The sequence below is a fragment of the Pelobates fuscus genome, chromosome 13, assembly GCF_036172605.1.
Source record: "Pelobates fuscus isolate aPelFus1 chromosome 13, aPelFus1.pri, whole genome shotgun sequence".
Taxonomy (NCBI): domain Eukaryota; kingdom Metazoa; phylum Chordata; class Amphibia; order Anura; family Pelobatidae; genus Pelobates; species Pelobates fuscus.
The window spans coordinates 66,697,268-66,719,802 of record NC_086329.1 but is presented as its reverse complement, the minus strand read 5'-3'; the positions used below and the strand labels follow the sequence as shown (position 1 = coordinate 66,719,802).

General features: G+C 42.2%; 1 protein-coding gene across 1 annotated transcript in view; it reads left to right on the top strand.

Annotated features, from left to right (window-relative positions):
- The window catches only part of RTF1 (RTF1 homolog, Paf1/RNA polymerase II complex component), a 131,367-nt gene that overhangs the window by 45,139 nt on the left and 63,693 nt on the right, over positions 1 to 22,535 (top strand). Inside the window, exons 6-11 of the mRNA XM_063438995.1 lie at positions 1,453 to 1,564; positions 4,091 to 4,235; positions 4,989 to 5,166; positions 5,412 to 5,494; positions 6,665 to 6,752; positions 9,007 to 9,114. Of these exons, the coding sequence (XP_063295065.1) occupies positions 1,453 to 1,564; positions 4,091 to 4,235; positions 4,989 to 5,166; positions 5,412 to 5,494; positions 6,665 to 6,752; positions 9,007 to 9,114 (714 nt within the window). The remainder of the gene's footprint in view (positions 1 to 1,452; positions 1,565 to 4,090; positions 4,236 to 4,988; positions 5,167 to 5,411; positions 5,495 to 6,664; positions 6,753 to 9,006; positions 9,115 to 22,535) is intronic.

The following is a 22,535-nucleotide window of genomic DNA, read 5'->3' as shown; positions in this document are numbered from 1 at the left end:
CCTGGTCCTGGATGTCCGAGGTGGTTCCAGGGTAGCTTGGAGATGGCGAGATCTCAACCAAGCTGTGGCGGTTCGTGGGGACTGCAGTACTTATGGTGTCCGGTGCGGTGCTGATGGTCCTTTGTGAGCACTAGGAGCATCCGTCGGCGGAGGGTCCGTCACAGTTCCCATACAAATATCAGCCAGGCACTTGATAAAGTGGAGAACTGCAATTTAGACTTTTTATTGACTCACACCAGTTGTTTAGCAGGTTTCTTTGTCTGTACAGAGAACACAAGTCAGCCAATAGCAGTATGGACTTGGGATTGCAACTACAAAGCTTGATTAAATTGAAATCAGTGTGAACGCAGCACTGTTTCCAAGGAACGGTGGGGACAGACAATAACCAGGATGGTGGACCACATGGTGGGACATGTAGAGGTGAATGTGGATTGCACTCAACAGCCCCATAGCTAGAATACTTAAGAAACTGAAATCTAAGCAAATATCAATGTGCTTTTGATCACAATGGAAAAAAGTTGCTACCTGTATGTTTGGTTTAAATTTGGTTTGCCCAAGTGTAAATTCACACTACTTGCTTTCTGTAATTTAACAATATTTGTTTAAAAGCCGCAATAAAACAAGCAATACATATACAATTGATATGTCCGTATATGCTGTTGCCAAACTATTTGATTGAATAGAAGTACTGTAACTAAATTAACACTGTGAAATAGGCATTGAAACGTGATACAAGTTACCACTCCTTTTGTTCTGCAAATCATGTGTTGTTCAAGTAAACACTGAGAAGGAAGGTGGTATGAGCAGGATTTAAAATAAGTCCCCTTTTTCTGCTGGACACACTTCACTCTGACTGTCTTCCAGTAAGATACATCAGAGACCAGGGTGACTGTTGGGGGAAGGAAATTGCTCTGGCAGAGAGAATGTGGAGGAGGGCTGACAGACAGCCAGTTGGTTTTATCTGGATCTAGCCAATGTTCTCAGAGGATTCAATCTAAAGCTTAATTATTGTGCTCTTCAAATCCTCATATAAGAACACTTGACTTAATTCTTGGTTGTCAATCTTTACCCCTTAATACAGTGGGCTAGCTGAGCCTGACTCCCTTTTGAGAAAAATATTTTTATCACTGCAGCACATGTTTCTACCCCACTTAGTTTATGCAGCCCTAGCCTTTACTGACTGTAACTGACCGATATTGTTTTTAGCTGTTGTTTAGTGTGTTTAATCTTTGTTTTTAGCTCTGTCTGTTAGAAACTACATCTGCCTTGTGTGTGATTAATGTTAACAGAGCAAGAGCGAAGAGCTTAAATAGTCAATGGTCTGTGATGTAAAAATTAGACTTTTTTTTGTGTTTTAAAGTACATATAGTAATATTAACTCTTTATGTAGGATGCTTTTTAGCTATTACTAATTTTCAGGTATGAAAACGACATTCCATGTATTTTCTCTAGGTGACATCTCATAACAAAGAGAGAAGATCAAAGAGGGATGAAAAACTAGATAAGAAATCACAAGCTATGGAAGAGTTGCGTGCAGAAAGAGAGAAGAAGAAGAATAGGACTGGTATGGAATTAGGACAGTGGTGGTACCTGCATCTCAGTAGTATTCTTTCTAATCTGGTGCAAATTAAAGGGCACTTGTAGTTGCCAAACAACTTTTTAAAAAGAGCATTGAATTTAATCTATACATTGTGCTAGCAAATGTATAGATTGGGAGAAAAAGCAATTTAAAAATAGAATTTTCTCCCATTTGTGTCACTGCTGAGGAATTGACAGGGAGAGCAGAAGAGACTTCCCACAACAAGCTCCAAGAGGAAGGAAATCGCTGTCTATATGCTACTACTATAATATAATTACAGCTACATATATAGCAAATCCCACATACAGGAAAGGTTGGGAAAAAGATAGGTAAGCCATTTAAGGAGGAAAAATGGATCTCCTTAGTATGTTTTACCACTAACATTTCACACTCAATAAACCATGTGGAACTTTCTTATAAAATTTTAACAAGGTGGTATATAACTCCTGTCCGTTTATCTCCTATATTTTAATGTCTCAAATAATTGTTGGCGACAATGCGGAGAGATTGGAACATTGTTACATATGGTGGTCATGCAGGGAAATCACTCCGATCTGGAGAATGCTATATAATTTGATCAAATCTAAAATAAATCTTTAAATTCCTTTTTTTGAATGGAAGTGGTAATCTTATGTTATTTATATAGCGCCAACAAATTTAGCAGCGCTTTAGTGGGTGGACGAACAGACATGTAATTGTAACCAGACAAGTTGGACATACAGGAACAGAGGGGTTGAGGGCCCTGCTCAATGAGCTTACATGCTAGAGGGTGGGGGGTAAAGTGACACATCTTGAATAATTTTCCAACCACAATATGTTTACATGAAAAGTTAAACAAACAAAAACAAAAATCTGACACTGAAAACTTTTTTTTTATATTGCCAAAAATTGGAAAAGTTAAGATTACAAATATAAAAACCTTTATAGATATGTTGCAATATACATGCCAGAGGGAATATATAGCACATCAAACTAATGATATTTTAATGGAAAATCTGCAGGACGATGGCCGAGACTGGCATTGTAGATGGTAAAAATATGGGAAGACTAAATAATGGGTTGTATTTAAAAAGAAAATAGAGAAAGGAAAACAGGAAGCAAAATTTAAAATGAAAATTTTAAAAACAAATTTAAATTTGGATCTAAAATTTAAGTTTAGAATTAATGTTCTATTCGGTGTTAAACTTGCTTTGGGATGTATATGGCATAATTAATTGTATACCATGTATTTGGAAAAGGAAGAAAAATAAATTCTAAAATGTTACAAAAAATATAAGTTAATTAAAAAAATCTGATTAGCATATTATACATATACTTTAATTCGAAGTGTATTTTAGAATTCATGTATAGATTAATATCAAAATACAGTAAGAAATTATACATGTGTAATGTGCTAATCAGGTGTTTTAATTAACTTTAATAAAATAAAAAACATGTATAATATATTATTGTAATGTGTGATTCTAACTTTTATTTAAATTTTCATACACCAGGGGGGACTGCTTGAACACTCAAGCAGTGCCCCTGCAGGCAGTCTCATAGACTGCTTTGCGGCCATGTGATTGCGACGTCCGTTGCAATAAAGTGGCCCTGGAGGGCCGAAATGGATTAGGAGGACTGCCTGTCTCGAAAGCCATTCCCCTCTGGACCGGGGTTTGCTAGATAAGGGACAGGGGAGCTATACCAATTGGATACCTCCGCTGGACTCTCCTCTCAGCTGGAACAGGAACCCTTCAGTGATTATAAGTCCATTCCCCAGGCATCAGACGGCTCATAATGCTGGGACGAATAACTGATAGTATTGTACACAATGCAGCTATTTATGCACAGATCCGCAGCATGGGGTCTCAATTCATGACATAGCAGTACCCACCTGGCATCTGTCTGGGAGATAATTGTGTCAAAGCTCGCTAAATTGTCTTACGCATACAGAGAGCCTAACATAAAAAAAAAACGAAACTAATCTAAAACATACCAAACCCCAACATGTCATAGATCCCCAGATAGCTCTTGGAGAACCCAATCTGGCCAAATAGCATGATCCATGAATGTTTGGGGAAATGCCACCCTGTTAAAGTTCAGAGAGGCTGCTAGAACAGTACTGGCCGAAACATTACAGGTGTTTGAAGTCATATGCTGGTGTTCTAATAACTGGGCACTCCTAGCTCATGGTTAGCTATTGTTCCCCATGGCGTGCTCATTGAACGTTGGGTAGGTGGTGAAAACCTAGATAAAATATGACTGGGTCGAGGTGATGTTTGTCACCGAACCGGAGGTTCGTGAGATTTGTAGACCAGTCCAGCTGAAGAATCTGTAATATTATGGCTCAGTATATGGTCCGTGGGCTAGGCACAGAGGCGCGCTAGCTGGAATCACATGGAGGGGAGGATGACACAGGGAGTAAAGTTTTGACAGTGTGCTTGTGGTATCTGCCACACACCTCTTTGAATCTGTTTACTATGCTGAAAATGTTTTTTGCAGTGCACATATTCTCCCCCTTGTTTATTGCAGCTGAGCTGATTGCCCGGAAACAACGACTTAAGACAAGTGAAGTATATTCTGATGATGATGATGAAGAGGAAGAGGAGGATGACAAATCAAGTGAAAAGAGTGATCACTCTTCTAGATCCTCTTCTTCATCTGATGAAGAGGAGGAGTAAGTACACATTATATAGTTTTTACATAAGTATACGTGTTCTCTGTGCAACCTTGATGCATGCATGTTTTATGAAAAATATACATCAAATCTGTGAAATAGCTACTTGGAAAGGAAACCGGGAAATTGTTAAAATTGCACTCACAGACTATGTATATTCCTCTCTTCTTGACTCTCGGTAGATGTTAGATCATATAAAGAAAATACACAGAGTAGATCTTTACTCCATAGACACTGTCTGGTAGACACTCCACTCTACCAATGGTAGACAGCCACTAGAGGTAGAGTTAACCCATAAAGGTGATTATTGCAGTTAATTAACTGCAATAATTACCTTTGCAGGGTTACAAGACCTTGGAATATGCACCCAAACCCATTTTAATGAGCTGTACTGGTCTGAAACATAGACTTATCTCTAGGATAGCCTTATGCCTATCCCATGCATGCTTAAACTCCTTTACTGTGCTAACCTCTACCATTTCAGCTGGAAGGCTATTGCATGCATCCACTAACTTCTTCGTAAAGTAATACTTCCTGATATTATTTTTAAACCTTTGCCCCTCTGTTTGACCATAGTGTCCCTTGAAGTAAAATAAAACTGATAAGCAGAAAAAAATTAATTGACAGGAAGCCAATATGAATCAGTTGAGGAAAAATAAGTTTTAGGTGAAAGCGACTTTAAACTTGTCTACCTATTTATTGCTACATGTCTTGCTTATCTAATCTGATAAAATTGTATTTATTTTCCCACAGAAAAGAAGAAATTCCACCAAAGTCTCTTCCTGTTTCTTTGCCCGAAGAGCTTAACAAAGTTCGGTTATCAAGACATAAGCTTGAGCGTTGGTGCCATATGCCCTTTTTTGCCAAAACTGTCTCTGGCTGTTTTGTAAGAATAGGAATTGGAAACCATAACAGTAAACCTGTGTACCGGGTGAGCACAAGTCAATGTAAAAGCCTTTATTATTCCCTGAAACGTAGATGAAACCTTATGAAATGTTTTTTTCATTATTGTTGCCATTTCCTGTGAATTGAGAGCAGGTGTAATATGTCTCAATCTCTGAGACTTCTGACAGATTATCTCAAACTGCAAGAGTGCAAGTGGAAATTCCAAGCTGTGTGCATGTTTGTTTATATGTGCTTTTTGACTTGACGTGTAATAAAACCTTTATTACTCAGGTAGCAGAAATTACTGATGTTGTTGAAACTGGAAAGGTTTATCAACTTGGTGGAACTCGAACAAATAAAGGCCTGCAATTACGGTGAGTTTCAGTAGGGTCGATGTTGAATGTCTTATTGTATTAATGACCACGTGATTTTATGCAAAATGTTTTTTATCCAAAAATGCATCTTTGTTAATTGTGTGGGTCTCTTTAGCGTGTGTTATAAAGTCTGATGCTAGGTGCATTGGAATATTGCCTACAAAGTTGTATTTAGGGTGACTGGGAGAGCAGAGCTTGTCGCCATACCTGGAGCACTTTTTTTTTTTTTTTGTGAAGACCCCCTGAAGGTGACCTTACCCTTTGTGTGTGCAGTAGATGTACTTGCAGGACTCTGTACTCTAAGGTGCTGCTATCTTCATTCCAGGGGCAATCTCCAGCTACTGGTACTTCAGTTGAGAGGAGCCTGCATCACTGCTGTAATCTTGCATATTTATGAGCGTTCAACACTGAAATCTATGGACAGGATCCCACACAGATTAACTTGCATAATGTGCAAGAAGATGCCCCTTTCCCACAGCTGTCGCTAGCATTGGCTATGGAAATTGACAAAAACTAATGCAAAGGGACGACCTTTCATCATTATCATGTAACTTAAAGGGACAATATAGTCACCTGAACAACTTTAGCTTAATGACGCAGTGTTGGTGTATAGAACATGCCCCTGCAGCCTCACTGCTCAATCCTCTGCCATTTAGGAGTTAAATCCCTTTGTTTATGAACCCTAGTCACACCTCCCTGCATGTGACTTGCACAGCCTTCCATAAACACTTCCTGTAAAGAGAGCCCTATTTAGGCTTTCTTTATTGCAAGTTCTGTTTAGTTAAGATTTTCTTATCCCCTGCTATGTGAATAGCTTGCTAGACCCTGCAAGAGCCTCCTGTATGTGATTCAAGTTCAATTTAGAGATTGAGATAACAAATTATTTTTTTCAATGCAGGCTCTGTCAATAATAGCCAGTGGAGGTGTGGCTAGGGCTGCATAAACAGAAACAAAGTGAACTCCTAAATGACAGTGAATTGAGCAGTGAAATTGCAGGGGAATGATCTATACACTAAAACTTCTTTATTTAGCTAAAGTAATTTAGGTGACTATAGTGTTCCTTTAAGGCCTGGCTAGAACCGTAGGACTTAAAATTTTACTCTATCTGAAGTATATTGTCAAATAGAGAGATCATGTCGACACTTTCCCTTCTTTCTCTTTTAATTTTAGGCATGGCAGTGACCAGAGAGTTTTCCGTTTGGAGTTTGTTTCTAATCAAGAATTTACAGAGAGTGAGTTCATGAAATGGAAAGAAGCGGTGAGTGGCTTCATATGTGTTATACAGATTTATTCAGATTACCACAAGTTTCAAAATGCAAATTATTCAATACCACTTCAGGTGGAAGGCATGCATCCACTACCCTATCAGTAAAGTAATACTTCATGTTATTACTCTATGTGAATTATTAAAAAAATATATATTTTTTTATTTGGTGTTTTTTAATACTTTATGCTGTGTAGGGAATGAAATGTTGACCAATTGTATCACTACAAGCACTTTGTTTATCTTGATAAAATACACTCCATAAACATTGTTTTAATAAAGACCGTTAATGCAGACTCGCTTATACTGTGTGTGTGCCCCCTGTAACTAAAATGTCCCCAGAGATTAAAAATCTTAATATTTGTAAAAATATTAGACACTATTTTTATTTTCTGATGAGTAAATGTTGGATGCGGAATAATTTCCAGAACATGTATTTATTTAAGAAATGTACATTTTCTCTGGTCAATTGTGTGTGTGTGTGTGTGTGTGTGTATATATATATATATATATATATGTGTATATATATATATGTGTATATATATATATGTGTATATATATATATGTGTATATATATATATGTGTATATATATATATATATATATATATATATATATAATTTTATTCTTTATTTACTAAATTTGCATACCTGTATACAACCATGAATTTAGTTACTTATAGTGGATTTGTTCATTTATGGATTGCTTCATTAATTGGATACACTTCAATAAGAAATGAACACTGTTAAACACCAAATCGCATACTGTGCTAGATAATGTTATATCACAAATCCGTGAATGCATATGAATCTTTAAAGCACATACAGTGATCAAACACAACATTAAAACCACCGACCGGTGAAGTGAATAACCTTGATTATATTGTTACAATGGCACCTGTCAAGGGTTGAGATAATAAAACGGCAAGTAAACAGTCCGTTGTTGAATTGTAGGTGTTGGAAGCCTTAAAAATGGGCACACGAAAAGATCTGAGTGATTTTGACAAATGCCAAATAATGATGGCAAAACCACTGGGTCAAAGCATATCCAAAGTGGCAAGTCTTGTGGAGTGTCCCCAAGTTGTTAGTACGTACTAAAAGTGGTGCAAGGAAGAACATGGTAACTTACCTGAAGATCATGGGCGCCCAAGGCTCACGGAAGGGCCTAAAGGCTAGCCCTTCTGGTCTGATCACACAATAGCTACTGTAGCTCAGATTGCTGAAAAGCTTGAATGGTCTGGTATAGGTGTCAGAAATGCAGTTTGTGGTGTTTGTGGCTGCAGATCAGAGTGCCCGTGATGACCCCAGTCTCCCACTAAAAGCTCTTTCAATGGGGATGTGAGCATCGGAACTCGACCATGGATCAATGGAAGAAGGTTGCCTGGTCTGATGAATCACATTTCTTTTAGGTCAAGTGGATTATTTACCTGGGGAAGAGATGGTAGCAGGATGCACTATTGAAGGAAGGCAGGCCGATTGAGGCAGCGTTAAGCTCTGGGCAACTTTGGGTTCTGGCAATCATGTGGATGTTACTTTGACACGTACCACCTACCAAGATATTGTTGCTCACCACATACACCCGTTCATGGCAATGGTGTTACCTAATGGCAGTGGCTTCTTTCAGCATGATAATGCACCCTGCAAAATTGTTCAGGAATGGTTTGAAGAACATGACAGAGTTCAAGGTGTTGCCTTGGCCTCCTAATTCCCCAATTCTCAATTTGATCATCTGTGGAATGTGATGGAACAAATCCAATCCATGGAGGCCACACCTCGTAACTTGCAGAACTTGTTCTGTGGAAAGAATCTGCTGCTAATATGTTGGTGCTAGATAACACAGGACATCTTCATATGTCTTGTTGAATTCATGCCTCAACACATCAGAACTATTGTGGCAGCATGAGGGGAACCTATGTGATATTTGGCAGGTGGTTAAATGTACCCACTATTTCTTTATTAATACATGACTTGGGTGTAACAGCTGAAACACACTTAAGATTTCTGACTTCAATAAATAACTTGCTCTGACCTGCTGTTATGGCCCTTTGTATGCATTGGCTTACAGTTCACCTTACAGTAGAGCTCTGGTGTGTTTTTGTCACCGCTACTGGATATACCTGCGTGTAGTGTGTACATGAGTTTGGTTTTGTTTGACTATTCCAGCACATTATTTAACATTAATAGAATATTATGCCACATTAACATTTTGCTATATGTTTGGAAAAAATAATAAATTTATTTGTGTTGCAGATGTTCTCAGCTGGCATGCAGCTACCCACATTAGATGAGATAAACAAAAAAGAAGTGTCAATTAAAGAGGCCATGAATTATAAATTTAATGACCAGGACATTGAGGAAGTAAGTGATCTTTTTCAAAATAGAGACTTATCCTTCTTAGTCTGCACACACACTTTCTAAAGTATGGCAAAAACATCGTCCAGCTAATGTATTATTACAAATCCCACAAATTTATCATGGTAGTAGCTTGGGACCAATGTTTTGACCAATCTTCTTAAGTAGGATTTGCTCGTTTTTCAATATTCATTGGCGTTTGTTAACAGTGTTAACACTGTTTTTTGCTTTTGTTTTGTCATTATGCACTAGGATTTTGTTTTCATCTATGTCCTATGAGATAAAGCTGTGATGACTTGTATGGCTACTTTTGTAGGTTTTCCTGCTATTTTAACCGTGCAGTTCATCTTTTACTGTACATTTTTATCTGGAAATCCACTTACTTTTTATGCTTTTCCGTGGTTTAACAAATTTCAGAAAGATAACAATGCTTGCGATATAAACAAACTTAAGCGGCACTGTCACGCCGAACTTTCCCCAATCGCTTCCTCTTCTTTTCCTCTCTCAGTATCTGTTCTTAATTTCTTACTTTCTGATCTAGTTTTCCTTAAAACATACGACAAAGTAGGGATTACTTTGTGGGCATCTATTAAAATAACTAATGGGGAACACCAAATTGACCACCATAGAGTGAACATTGGGGGTTTAGAAAGGTGCGGGCAGAGCTCCCTGCTGTGTTTTTTTTTTTTTTTAAGTTTTTTTTTTTATTATTATTACAAGGAGGGGGCTGCAAGCCGGTAGCTTCCTCCTTGTAATACACTAAACAAACGAACACCGACATTCAACATTTGTTCTTGTGAAATTTCTATTCATTTATGCTTCTGACGAATTTCAAACAACAGCGAATGCCCAAGTGTTTATCTGGGCATGCATTCAAATTTCATAGCGTTATCTAGTGTGGGAAGATGACGTGTCCCAGAGGGCCTTCATCTGCCCACACAAAGACAGCAGTGCCCAGGACCTAGTTCCAGAATCAAAATAAAGATGGGGGGGGGAAAAAGTAAAATGTGAGGCCTAAGGGCATTTGGGGGAGGGGGGAGGACTATGGGGACAACTAAATGTAGTGGGTGGTAAAAAACTAAGAAGAAAAGAATATTGAGCATCATAAGATGACAAATGTCTAAATGAATAATGGGGGTGTTGGAATAATGTTGGTTGAAAAGGCTTTATTTTTTTTTTATTTTTTTTTCTGCACGTAGTGCTATTTCCTGAGTTATTGCTTTGACACCTACCCTTTTCCTCTTGGCTTTCATGAAAATACAGAAGCTAGTTCTTAACCCCTATGCCGTCCTTGGGGACCTGGCTCTAAACGCCGTGGGGTGGCATAGCATGTCCCCACCATCCTATGTACTTAGCCGGTTGCCAGCGATCCCACGCCGGCGATCGCAGTGTGAGGACTTACCTGGGAGCGAAGGGAGTCCCCCCTCCTTCCTCTACGGCCCCCCTGGGCGATGTGATCGCGAAGTCCTTGTAATGACAGGTACTCCCCTGCTGAATGAAAAAAAAATTAAAATTGTTTAAAACAGTGTAAAATGTAATTCTATATACTTGGATCATATATGTGATGTATCTAGATCTATTTCTCTCGATAGAGACCTAGCATATTATAACCATAACATCAATGAGTTTGCACCAGTCGGTTGTGGTGTGCCGGAACAGACAAAGCAGTAGGCCTGTAATAAAAGTGGGAAAAAAGAAAATACCAAAAAACATAATTTGTGTAACCAACTTCATTTATTTGGATTAGTCACAGAAAGCTTGTCTTGATTCTTTAACTGGATTAGGTATGTAGAGAGTGTAGGCGGAGGATTTCCAGCATCCCATAGCCTTGATAATGAGCGGGTATGTGATTGGTGGATGCTGAAGATGCTGCCTCTATACGAAAAGAGTGACCTGAAAAATTATTGGGATTTAGGCCGAACCTAGTCAACAGCAGTCGAACGCAAAGCATGAATTTCGCTGTTGTAAGAGTGTATCCATGCAGTTCCAGCAGGGGTTGGTGTGGTTGTTTCTGGACTGAAAGGAAATAAGTGTCCAAGACTTGTACCGGGCACCACTTATTTTGAGTCGGATACCAGGAATTTTATTAGAATGTCCTACGTTGCTGGTTTTGGATTGTCTTAAGGATAGAATGTAATGGTCGGTGTGTCTTTGTAAGTCAATCATTCTCAGGTGGTCCGGGGCAGTACTGCTCCTAGTAGTAAATTCGTTTGGACGGAGGAACCCATAAAATGCTAAATATAGGGCTGTTTTAATGACTGTATTGGTTATGGGTTCAAAAGGAGGAGAATCTAATAAGTTGGATAGTGAGTGGAAAATGTTGCTGTAACGGATCGCCTGGCACCCCGACTGAGTACCTCCGTTAATGGATGCTCCTAGTGCTTCCTGAGGACTCCAAGCACTCTGGCAGACACCACAATCACCGAACCGATGCAGCATATGAACCTTCTCAAGCATAGGAATGCTGTAGACCATTGAATAGGAACCATACGAATAGGCTTGTACTCCTAGCAGTCAACTGGAACAGCATGCAATAAATCCTTCCCCCCAATAATGAGACGACACATCACTTTGAGGGTAAAACAGGAACTCTCGACTGGCTCATCCAGCCTGGCTTTTATTACACTAATCCACATACAGGCCACACCCAGGGGGAGGCATAAAATAACCAATCACATACATGGTTCAGCCCACACATCCCCTCCCCTCAGATAACATTAAACTCAATTATCCGGTACACTTTTTCAGCCAAGTTCTGGATGTACCCCAAAACCCGGGGGTACACCTTTAAATCCAGCATCGCTGGATAGCCCTTATTCAGGGGGACAACATATCCAAAATTCAAGTAATTCGGATGAATGGTTCGTGAGATATGGGGTTCCAAAGATTTGACCGACCGCATGGGTAAAGTATCCGAAAACAGTTCCATGCATTTTGGCCCTGCGGTCGGTCACAAACAAGGGAATGAAAACAGGCGAATTGCCTGTGTTATAGAGCCTGGAGAGGGTTTGAATGAATTCCCTTGTTTATGGGGTTCTTTCTACCGAACGGCGGGTCATTCGGTAGTTTCCATACGAATTTCTGGAAGTATGGAGGTCTCAGCGGTGTTTGCCTAGTCAAGTGTCCGATTTTAGTTCCAGACACTCGACGGCAAAACACCGCTGTTCGGTAGTTTAAGATGGCCGCCGCCACGTGTTTGTTTCCCGAATGGCGGCCAGCCAGAGGACAAAGAATACATTACACTGATTGCCAATTACCCGTTTGCAACATTGTTGCAAACTGTAATTGGAGGCACACTTATTCCTGGGTGGTCTGGTTGTTCGGTAGTTTCACTCAATATAATAAATGGAGTGATTCTACCGAACAATCAGATGAATGCTGCATACATATCCCAGGTTAAACTTAATACACATATAATATTACAGGCAGTACACTAGAATATGTATCACAGTCTTAAAGGGACAGTAGTCCCAAAAGTCCCAATATGTCCATAGATGCTGTTAAAAGGGCCAGTAGCAGCAATATACAGTACAATATGCCCCAAATAACCCAGGGGCCATAGTCAGCAGGTAGGAGGCTAGCAAACAGGCTTCTCCAGGGCCCAGTGGCGAGGTTGGTTTCGCCACAGTTGCCAATGGGCAATCTTTGCGAGGGAATGTGTTGTTTTTTTTTTTTTTTGTAAAAAAAGTTTTTTGGTTTTTTTTTTTAATTCTTTATTTTTGTAGTGCTAGGTAGGTACAAGATCGATTAGTTCACAGTGACAGGAGAATGCGTTTACAAGATAAGTCTGTTCAGTATAGATCGGTTCCACATGTCATTTTAACAGCACTGTATTTTTTATATTAAAACAAGTTAACTTACATGTAACAAAAACCTGGGGCTTAGAATGAGACTTGTATTACTGATTATCTAGATCAGGTTTGGGATGTATGTTATGCATGTTTAGGGTGTATGCGTGATTGTTCCGTGAGAAACTTTAGTTATTCAGGTGGGAGAGTGGTAGATTAGCGGCGTGTGGTGTCAGGTGTTTTAGCAAGGCTTGTGCCGTGAGGTGGCTCGGGAGTGTTGTTCCTGACATTTGTGCCTGGCTTTACCTCTCTGAATAAAATGAGGCGAGATGTGCCCCTAACCGAGGGGGCAACGGTGGGGTCGGGGTGGTAGGTAAGTAATGTGGCTTGCCAGCGTTAAAGTAGGATGTGGTCTCTGGGCCATTGTGGTCCTGTGTGTTAGTAGGGTCTCGTCCGCTCCACTGCCCTTATGTGTTGGGTTGCATAGGGCGATTTTCCAGCCGTGTGTGGGAGGTGTGTAATAGGAGAAGACTGCTAGAGCTGAACACAAACTGTAACTATGCATAACTACACATTAATATCAGCAGTCTTAGTCAGGTGTTGAGGGAGTCCGTGCCTCCTGCTGCCGGCACAAAGGGCGCTGGGTTGAGGTGCCAAAAGTCCCAATGTGGTGAGGAGTGGCGTCTTACCCCGCATTGCGACAATGAGGAGGCCCTTGTCTTGGGAGGATTTGCAGCGTATGATGTCCCGTGGGGTAGCCGTGGCAGGCGCTGTTGTATCAGGGAGTCGGTATAGTCCATCCGTAGTGAACCTTTTAGCTGCCTGTGGGGGTTGCACTGTTGCCACCAGCCGCCGTAGAAAGTGGGGCAATTCGTCCGCCGTGACCACTGCTGTGATGCCGCAGATTTTTATATTGTTGCATCTCTGATGATCTTCAAGGGCAGCTGTGAGGTAAATATAAGCTGGGTAGATTGTACCTTGAGGAGTGTTTCCTTCATGCTAGTAACCTCTGCTCTAATATCTGACTCTTCCTCCTCCGCGGCCCTCAAGCGGACTGTCACCTGCTGTATATGCGTCTTGATCACTGCTATGTCCGCAGCCCACAGTTTCCGTATGTCCAGGAGCAGTGTTTGGAGGTCTTGATTTGTGGCAAGTGTTCCCACCAAGGAGTCAAGGTTGGTGGTTGCTGTAGGGCCCTGGGGGTTGGTGGGGAGGGCATTCTCTGCGTTCAGGTGGCTCTGGAGTGGCCGACAAGACGACACCGTCCTCGGCCGCCATCTTGGGCTGCGGCTGCTTTTGTAGCATGGTGCTGATGTCTCTGGAGTCGGGCCCTGTAGCGGGTAAGGCTTTTTGGTTTCTGCGCCTCATAGTGGGTGTACCGTTTGTGGTTTCAGAAAGGTACTGGGTTGGGGCAGTTGTCGCACTATCAAGCTGTGCTCCGCCGAGTAGTGAGTCCCAGCCGGAGAAGGCCGTTACTCTGTAGGCCTCAGACCTGCGTTTCTGTTTTGCCGGCTTCTGGGCGTGAAAGAAAGGCATGTATGGCTTGTGCTCTATCGCTTGCGGGGTGTGTTGCTCTCAAAAGATGCCGGTATCTAGCAGGATTGATTTAGATTAGCTTTGGGCTATCGGGAGCTGATAGAGATGGCGTCCGATCAGGCTCGCTGGCCTCTAAAAAAATGTAATGCCTTGAAGTACCGTTTTTATTTGGTATGTCAGGAAACCTGTTGGGTTGGGTTGTCAAATAAGCATGTGGTGCTGGATGCCTGTACGGTACAGCTTTATAGTATTGAAAGATAATTTAATGTTAATGTGGCAAAAAGAAGTGAACCCTAATATTGATTCTAAAGCAACCATGTCGTGGATGTGAAATTCCATAAAAAATTTCGTGAATATGTGAAATGCTCTATCGTATGTGTTCCTGGTGTTTACTGAAAGTGCAAGGTGAGAAACGTGACGTGCGTGGTTTAACAAAACATTCCATCCATTATCATGTCTTGAAATGGTGGGGCAGGCGTAGCCAGTCTGGAAGTGGTGGGTAGTGTCAAGAAGAAATCCTGAAAACAAAACAGAGATAAGTGGTCAGCTGAGGTGTTTGGGTACTCTAGAACGTGGATACAGGTGATAAAGAATTGACAAGTTTCATAATTACCAGAGATAAAGACCGGTCTTTATTAACAATATGGCACGTACCTAAATTGTCTGAGTAACACCTAACCTTCAGACCGGACCAATTTGGTCCCTAGTCAATGGCCGCTGCCACGATTGGGTACAACTCCAACAAAGCTGAGGTATCGGAGAAGCTGGGCAGGAATTCAACTTCGGTCGGCCAAGGTCCCCAAACCCATTGATCTCCCCAGATGGCCGCAAAACCAGTTTTTGCTGCGGCATCTTTCCATAGTGTAGGTAAAGTGTCAGAGGAGGGGTGGTATAAACATGGCTCAACCGTTCCAAGAGGTGAGAAAAAAAACCACATGCGTAAATCGGAGGTTGCGTGATCATCTAAAGTGAATTGTGGAAATAGAGATAAGTAAGAGACAAAGGATCTATCCTGCGGTATAATCCTCATTGCAAAATTAAGCGACCCCAGCAGCGATTGTAGTTCCTTCCGGTTGCAATAACCTTGTAGTAGGTAGTGTTCAATGCTTGCCAGGGTGTGCTCAATATTATCCTGTGGGAGGCTAGCTTGCATATGAATAGTGTCTAATTGGATCCCCAAGAATTGCATGCTAGTGTCTGGACCTGAAGTTTTGTGAGGGGAGACTGGGATAGTGAGGGATTCAAACAGAGCCAACGTGTGTAAAGCTACTTGGGGGGAGTTTGTTACACTCAATCGTGAGGGAATCGTCCAGGTAGTGAATAACCAAAGGACATTTTCACACATTAAGTTTCCGCAAACGTGTCAAAATTTCTTGGGCTGCTTTTGGAGCCAAAAGTGAGACTGGTGAAGAAATAATACAACCCCTGCCTTTTAATGCCGTGTAGATGCCACAGGGAAGGGTGCATGGGAAGCAATATGAAGGCATTTACCACGTCCGTTTTGCTTAGCCATACCCCTGTGCCAGCCTTTAAAATGGCCCCTATGGCATGATCAATAGTGGCATAGTGTAACAAAATTTCTTTGTAAGGTAGGAGTGAATTAAGGCTGGGGATAGTGGAGGAATGTGGAGCTGACAGATCAATTATCAGTCTAGGTTTGAGTGAAGTTTTCCCCGTGACAACCCCTATGGGATTGGTTGTCCAGGATGTGAAGGGTGGGGAAATGAATGGACCCAACAAAAACCCTTGTTTCACCTCAGTCGTGATAAGTGTGTGTACTAACTGTGGATTGTAAATTGTCACTTTCTAGTGTACCAACCCGGTGTGAAATCCTTCAGTTAGTCCAGTGATAATGTAGTCAACGAAATGGTGTGATGGATGTTGTTGTAACAGTGTAGCCAATAATGTGAGGTTCACGCACATGTGATACGGTTTGGGAAAAGCTTTATTTGGGCACATTGTATGTGAATGGGCCCTGAAACAGTGGGAATACACATACAGGAGCTAAAACCACAATTACCCGCATTAAAATTATTACAAATCTGGGATTTGCCTAGGAATACGATATCTCTACCCAGTTTGTCCTTTAAGCCTCTAGTAGGTCTTTGGAGATTAGGGACAGCATGGTCCTGTTCAGTTTCAGCCGCATTTGGGCAGAAATTGGTGCTATATGCAGTAGATGCACATACTGCACAAGCTGGGGGGTCTGAGGCCTGCAGAATAACGGTGTCCAATTTGCTCCATTTTATGCTACAATTGAACTGAGTCAGAGCTGCAGCCACCTTTGCAGAGAAGGAACGATGGTAATCAAAAAAAGCCGTACCACCCTATTTGTGCCCCAGATCCAGCATCTTGTGCATGTATACATCTAACTCAGCTATTTTCTCTGTGTATACTGAGCAGTAGACATCCCTATAAATTATAAAACCCAGCACAAATTCCAGGATGGACAGGTTTTTTTTTTTTTTTTAAATTCTTTATTTTTCAATTTTAAGGTGGGGTACTGGGTACAGAATTAAAGATGGGGTTGGGTGGTAATCACATAAAGAACTTTGCAATTCAATTACATTTTGTCAGAGCCATTGTGGTTTGTAACGAGGGAGGGGGGGTGGGGGGGGTGGAGTCCTTTTCCTCCGTTCATAGCACTGGTAGGGGATGTAGGATCCATGGGTCCCATATCTTATGATAATGTTGTGGTGTTTCGTGTAGTAGGGCTGAGAGTTTGTCCATTTCCATGGTTTCTTGTGTTTTGTTGATTGTGGTTAGTCGGGGTATATTCTGATTGCCCCAGTGTTCTGCTATCGTAGCACTAGTCTAACCACCAGTTAATTCTGGGCTCTAGTGAGGGGGGGTGGTGGGGTCTAGAAAGCAGCCATATCCAGGGGTCTCTGGGTATGTCTATGTCAGTGTATCATATGCGAGCGTGGGGTGTACCACCTGAGTAGGGTTTTGTATGCCTGTTCTTTATGGTTAATATGGTGAGAGGCTGTGGCTTCCCATATGTCCTCCCAGTCAGAGGGGTCTGCCGGAGGGCCTATGTCTCTTTCCCATGCTTTAGTAAAGGAGAGGGCGTCCTCTGGGGAGTTAGAGTTTAAGAGAAGGTATATGTTGGTGATTTGCCCTTTCTGTATTGGTGCGTGTAGGCAAGCTTTTTCGAATTGGGTTGGTCTATTGGTTGCGTCTGTGTTGTGTGGTTCGTTGAGGAAGCTGCGGAAGTGATCAAATGTGGTCAGGTGTCTGTCTGGGGAAGTCCTGGAATGGACGAATATGTTGGCCTTGGAAAAAGTGAAGGAATCTGACTAGTCCGTTATCTTCATATCTCGGGGCGATAGGCCTGGGGGGAATTGCCTGTTTCTTAGGATGGGAGTGAGGGGTGATGGGGTGCCTCGAAGTGATATTGTCCCAGATGAGGAAAGATGTTGTTGGCATAGGGGTGGACTGTGGGGTGGGTGGTCTATCTTTCTTGGGAAGCCAAAAGAGTAGTGAGGGGTGGTCTCGTCCCAGGAGATGGTGCTCCAGGTCCACCCAGAGTTTGAGTCCCGGTGGTGCGTGTAGATTTTGTATTTGGGCCAATTGGGCCGCTTGGTAATAGTGGTAGAAGTTCGGGAGACCCAGGCCTCCCGTTTTTGTGGTTTTGTACATTGTAGATCTTTTAACACGTGTTCTTCTGTTTGACCAGATTAATCTATCTGTGTATTTGGAGTGTTTTAAAGTCATGTTTGGATATGGGTATTGGCAGCGCCTGAAATAGAGAAATCTGGGGAGGAGATTCATTTTTATTGAGACTATTCGCCCTAACCGTTAGATGGACATTGGTCCCCTCTTTTGCAGATCTAGGTGTGCCTGGTGGAGTAGGGCGCCCGGGCGGAATGGGGTCTGTGATGCCTGCTTTGTGTGTCTCTAGGTGCCCCCTTTTCCTCTATGTAGCCGGGGGTTGGTACTTGCAGGTGCGTGTTAGATCTTGCCTTCCCGGTGTTGTTTTAGTCCTTGGGTTGCGGCCAGAGTGACTTTGCAATTCTGTAAGTCCAGATGGATGGTTGGGGACTTTTTTTTTTTTTTCTTGGTCGGGGGAGTTGGGGAGTTCGGGGGTCCGCCTGGGGGGCAACAGCCAGGAGTCTTTGATCAGTGTCCGGGGGGGGCCTCCGGGGGCTAGAGTTTTGTTAGTCTCAGCATGTTAGTTTTTCCTGTTGTGTTGTTTTTGTTAGGCCTTCCTAGTGTTCCGGACGGTGTAATGGGGAGTTTTCACCATGTCGTCCATGGTTGGTTTCTGCTGTGGAGTGAAGGGGTCTCTTTTTTGTTTCGCCGGACGAGGGGATCTTGCTCTGTCTCTGGACCTATCCCTCCCTCTGTATCCCGATTGTAGAGCGGGGTTCAGAAGCTTGGTTCCCAGGTTTTAGATATCTTTTTTTTTTTTTCTTTAATGTCGTTGGGGCCAGGTCCTGGAAAAAGGTTAGGCGGGTATCTTTATATTTGGGAGGGCAATCTCTGGCGAGTTGCATACATTTTTCCTTGGTTTGGAAACAGTGGAGGCGGATTATAACGTCTCTGGGGGTAGAGAGATTCAAGTTGGGGGGGTCGCAGTGCCCTGTGGGCCCAGTCCATTTCCAATAGGGGTATTGGCATTTCTGGTGCCATTGTGGAGAAGATACCTTTCAGGGTGGTGATCAGGGCCTCTGGCTGGACTGTTTCGAGTAGGCCGTGGAGCCGGATGTTCCTCCGCGACCTATTGTTTAGGTCCTCCAAGCTGTCCTTCATGGCGGCCGTGGAGGGAGATTTCCTGGGATTGTAAGGTGGAGGCTGTTGCCAGGGATGTGATTCGTACCTCCATCTGGTTTGTGCGGGAGTTAGGTGCCTCCACGTCTGCTCTGAGGCCCGCTAGGTGCTTGCCGATTTCTTCCGCCACGTTGGATTTGATGTCTGTTGTGGCTTCTTTTAACATGTTGTGGAGGATCCCGATGGTGATGGGGGCCGAGGGGTATGATGTGAGGTCAGTCCCCTCGGAGTCTGATCCTTGGTCGTCCGCGTGGTTGAATTGGGTAGGCCTCTGTGGGTCTCCTGGTGTGCAGAACAATGAGGCTACCATCTTCCTCTGAGGTTAGGTTCCGCCCCCCAGAATCACCATTTTAAGGTGAGATGGGACCATGTGCGAGGGGTTAATGGAATCAAGGACAGAAATAGATGCTAAAGAATTACCGGGCGTAACCTCAGCGAGTGGGCGACTGGAAACATTTGGGTTTGCAGGAGCCTGGGTAGAACAACCTGCCTCCAATTTATCCAGCCTATCGCTAATGGTGCCGATGGATGACATTAGTGATGTCATCATAGTTTGAAAAGCCGGCAACTGAGTCCCATTAGGGCCTTTCCCTGCATCGGAGTTATCAATAGTGGTGTTTAAAAGTCTAAACAATTCAGCTTTCCTAGTGGTAGCTGGGAAAGGGATGCAGCGTCTTCTATTAATTTTAAAATAGAACGAAAGTACACATTTATATTTTTTTTTACGTATTTACAAATTATAATAACAATGATAATTAATCAATATTCTACGTGTACTTTGATAAAATACACACACAATTATATATATATATATATATATATATATATATATATATATATATATATATATATATATATAGATATATATATATATATACACACACACACACACTGCATTTATATATATATATAAATAAATAAAACAGCAGGGCACTCCTCCTTTATCCGAGGTATTTAGAAATTATAAAATGCCTAGGTGCAATCGCGCGTAATATATAGAAAAAGCAATAAAGGGAGCACACTAGGTCTTCATTCAAGTGAAACAAAAGTATTTACTGCATTCCAAAAGAATACATAAACTGTGATTAACAGAAAGCAACGTTTCGACCCTCCTGGGTCTTTATCAAGATTGCCAGCAAGCAGGGAGGGGGGGGGGGCAAAAAAATTAATATATATAAATAATAATAAAATAATACAAAAGGTAATAATAATAAAAAAATAATAAAAAAAAATTAATGAAACAAAAAACAATATTAAAAGAATAATTAAAAAAATTAAACTGCTCACGCCCCACCAAGGCTCTGCATCACATACACACACACTGCATCACATACACACACACTGCATCACATACACACACACTGCATCACATACACACACACTGCATCACATACACACACACTGCATCACATACACACACACTGCATCACATACACACACACTGCATCACATACACACACACTGCATCACATACGCACACACACTGCATCACATACGCACACACACTGCATCACATACGCACACACACTGCATCACATACGCACACACACTGCATCACATACGCACACACACTGCATCACATACGCACACACACTGCATCACATACGCACACACACTGCATCACATACGCACACACACTGCATCACATACGCACACACACTGCATCACATACGCACACACTGCATCACATACGCACACACACTGCATCACATACGCACACACACTGCATCACATACGCACACACACTGCATCACATACGCACACACTGCATCACATACGCACACACACTGCATCACATACACACACACACTGCATCACATACACACACACACTGCATCACATACACACACATACACACACACTGCATCACATACACATACATACACACACACTGCATCACATACACATACATACACACACACTGCATCACATACACACACACACTGCATCACATACACACACACACACTGCATCACATACACACACACACACACTGCATCACATACACACACACACACTGCATCACATACACACACACACACACACTGCGTCACATACACATACACACACACTGCATCACATACACATACACACACACTGCATCACATACACATACACACACATACACACACACTGCATCACATACACATACACACACACTGCATCACATACACATACACACACACTGCATCACATACACATACACACACATACACACACACTGCATCACATACACATACATACACACACACTGCATCACATACACACACACACTGCATCACATACACACACCCACACACACACACTGCATCACATACACACACACACACTGCATCACATACACACACACACTGCATCACATACACACACACACACTGCATCACATACACATACACACACACTGCATCACATACACATACACACACACTGCATCACATACACATACACACACACTGCATCACATACACATACACACACACTGCATCACATACATACACACACACTGCATCACATACACACACACACACTGCATCACATACACACACACACTGCATCACATACACACACACACTGCATCACATACACACACACACACTGCATCACATACACACACACACACTGCATCACATACACACACACACACTGCATCACATACACACACACACACTGCATCACATACACACACACACACTGCATCACATACACACACACACACTGCATCACATACACACACACACACTGCATCACATACACACACACACTGCATCACATACACACACACACTGCATCACATACACACACACACTGCATCACATACACACACACACTGCATCACATACACACACACACTGCATCACATACACACACACACTGCATCACATACACACACACACTGCATCACATACACACACACACTGCATCACATACACACACACACTGCATCACATACACACACACACTGCATCACACACACACACTGCATCACACACACACACTGCATCACACACACACACTGCATCACACACACACACTGCATCACACACACACACTGCATCACACACACACTGCATCACACACACACACTGCATCACACACACACACTGCATCACACACACACACACTGCATCACATACACACACACACTGCATCACATACACACACTGCATCACATACACACACACACTGCATCACATACACACACACACTGCATCACATACACACACACACTGCATCACATACACACACACACTGCATCACACACACACGCTGCATCACACACACACGCTGCATCACACACACACACGCTGCATCACACACTGCATCCATATA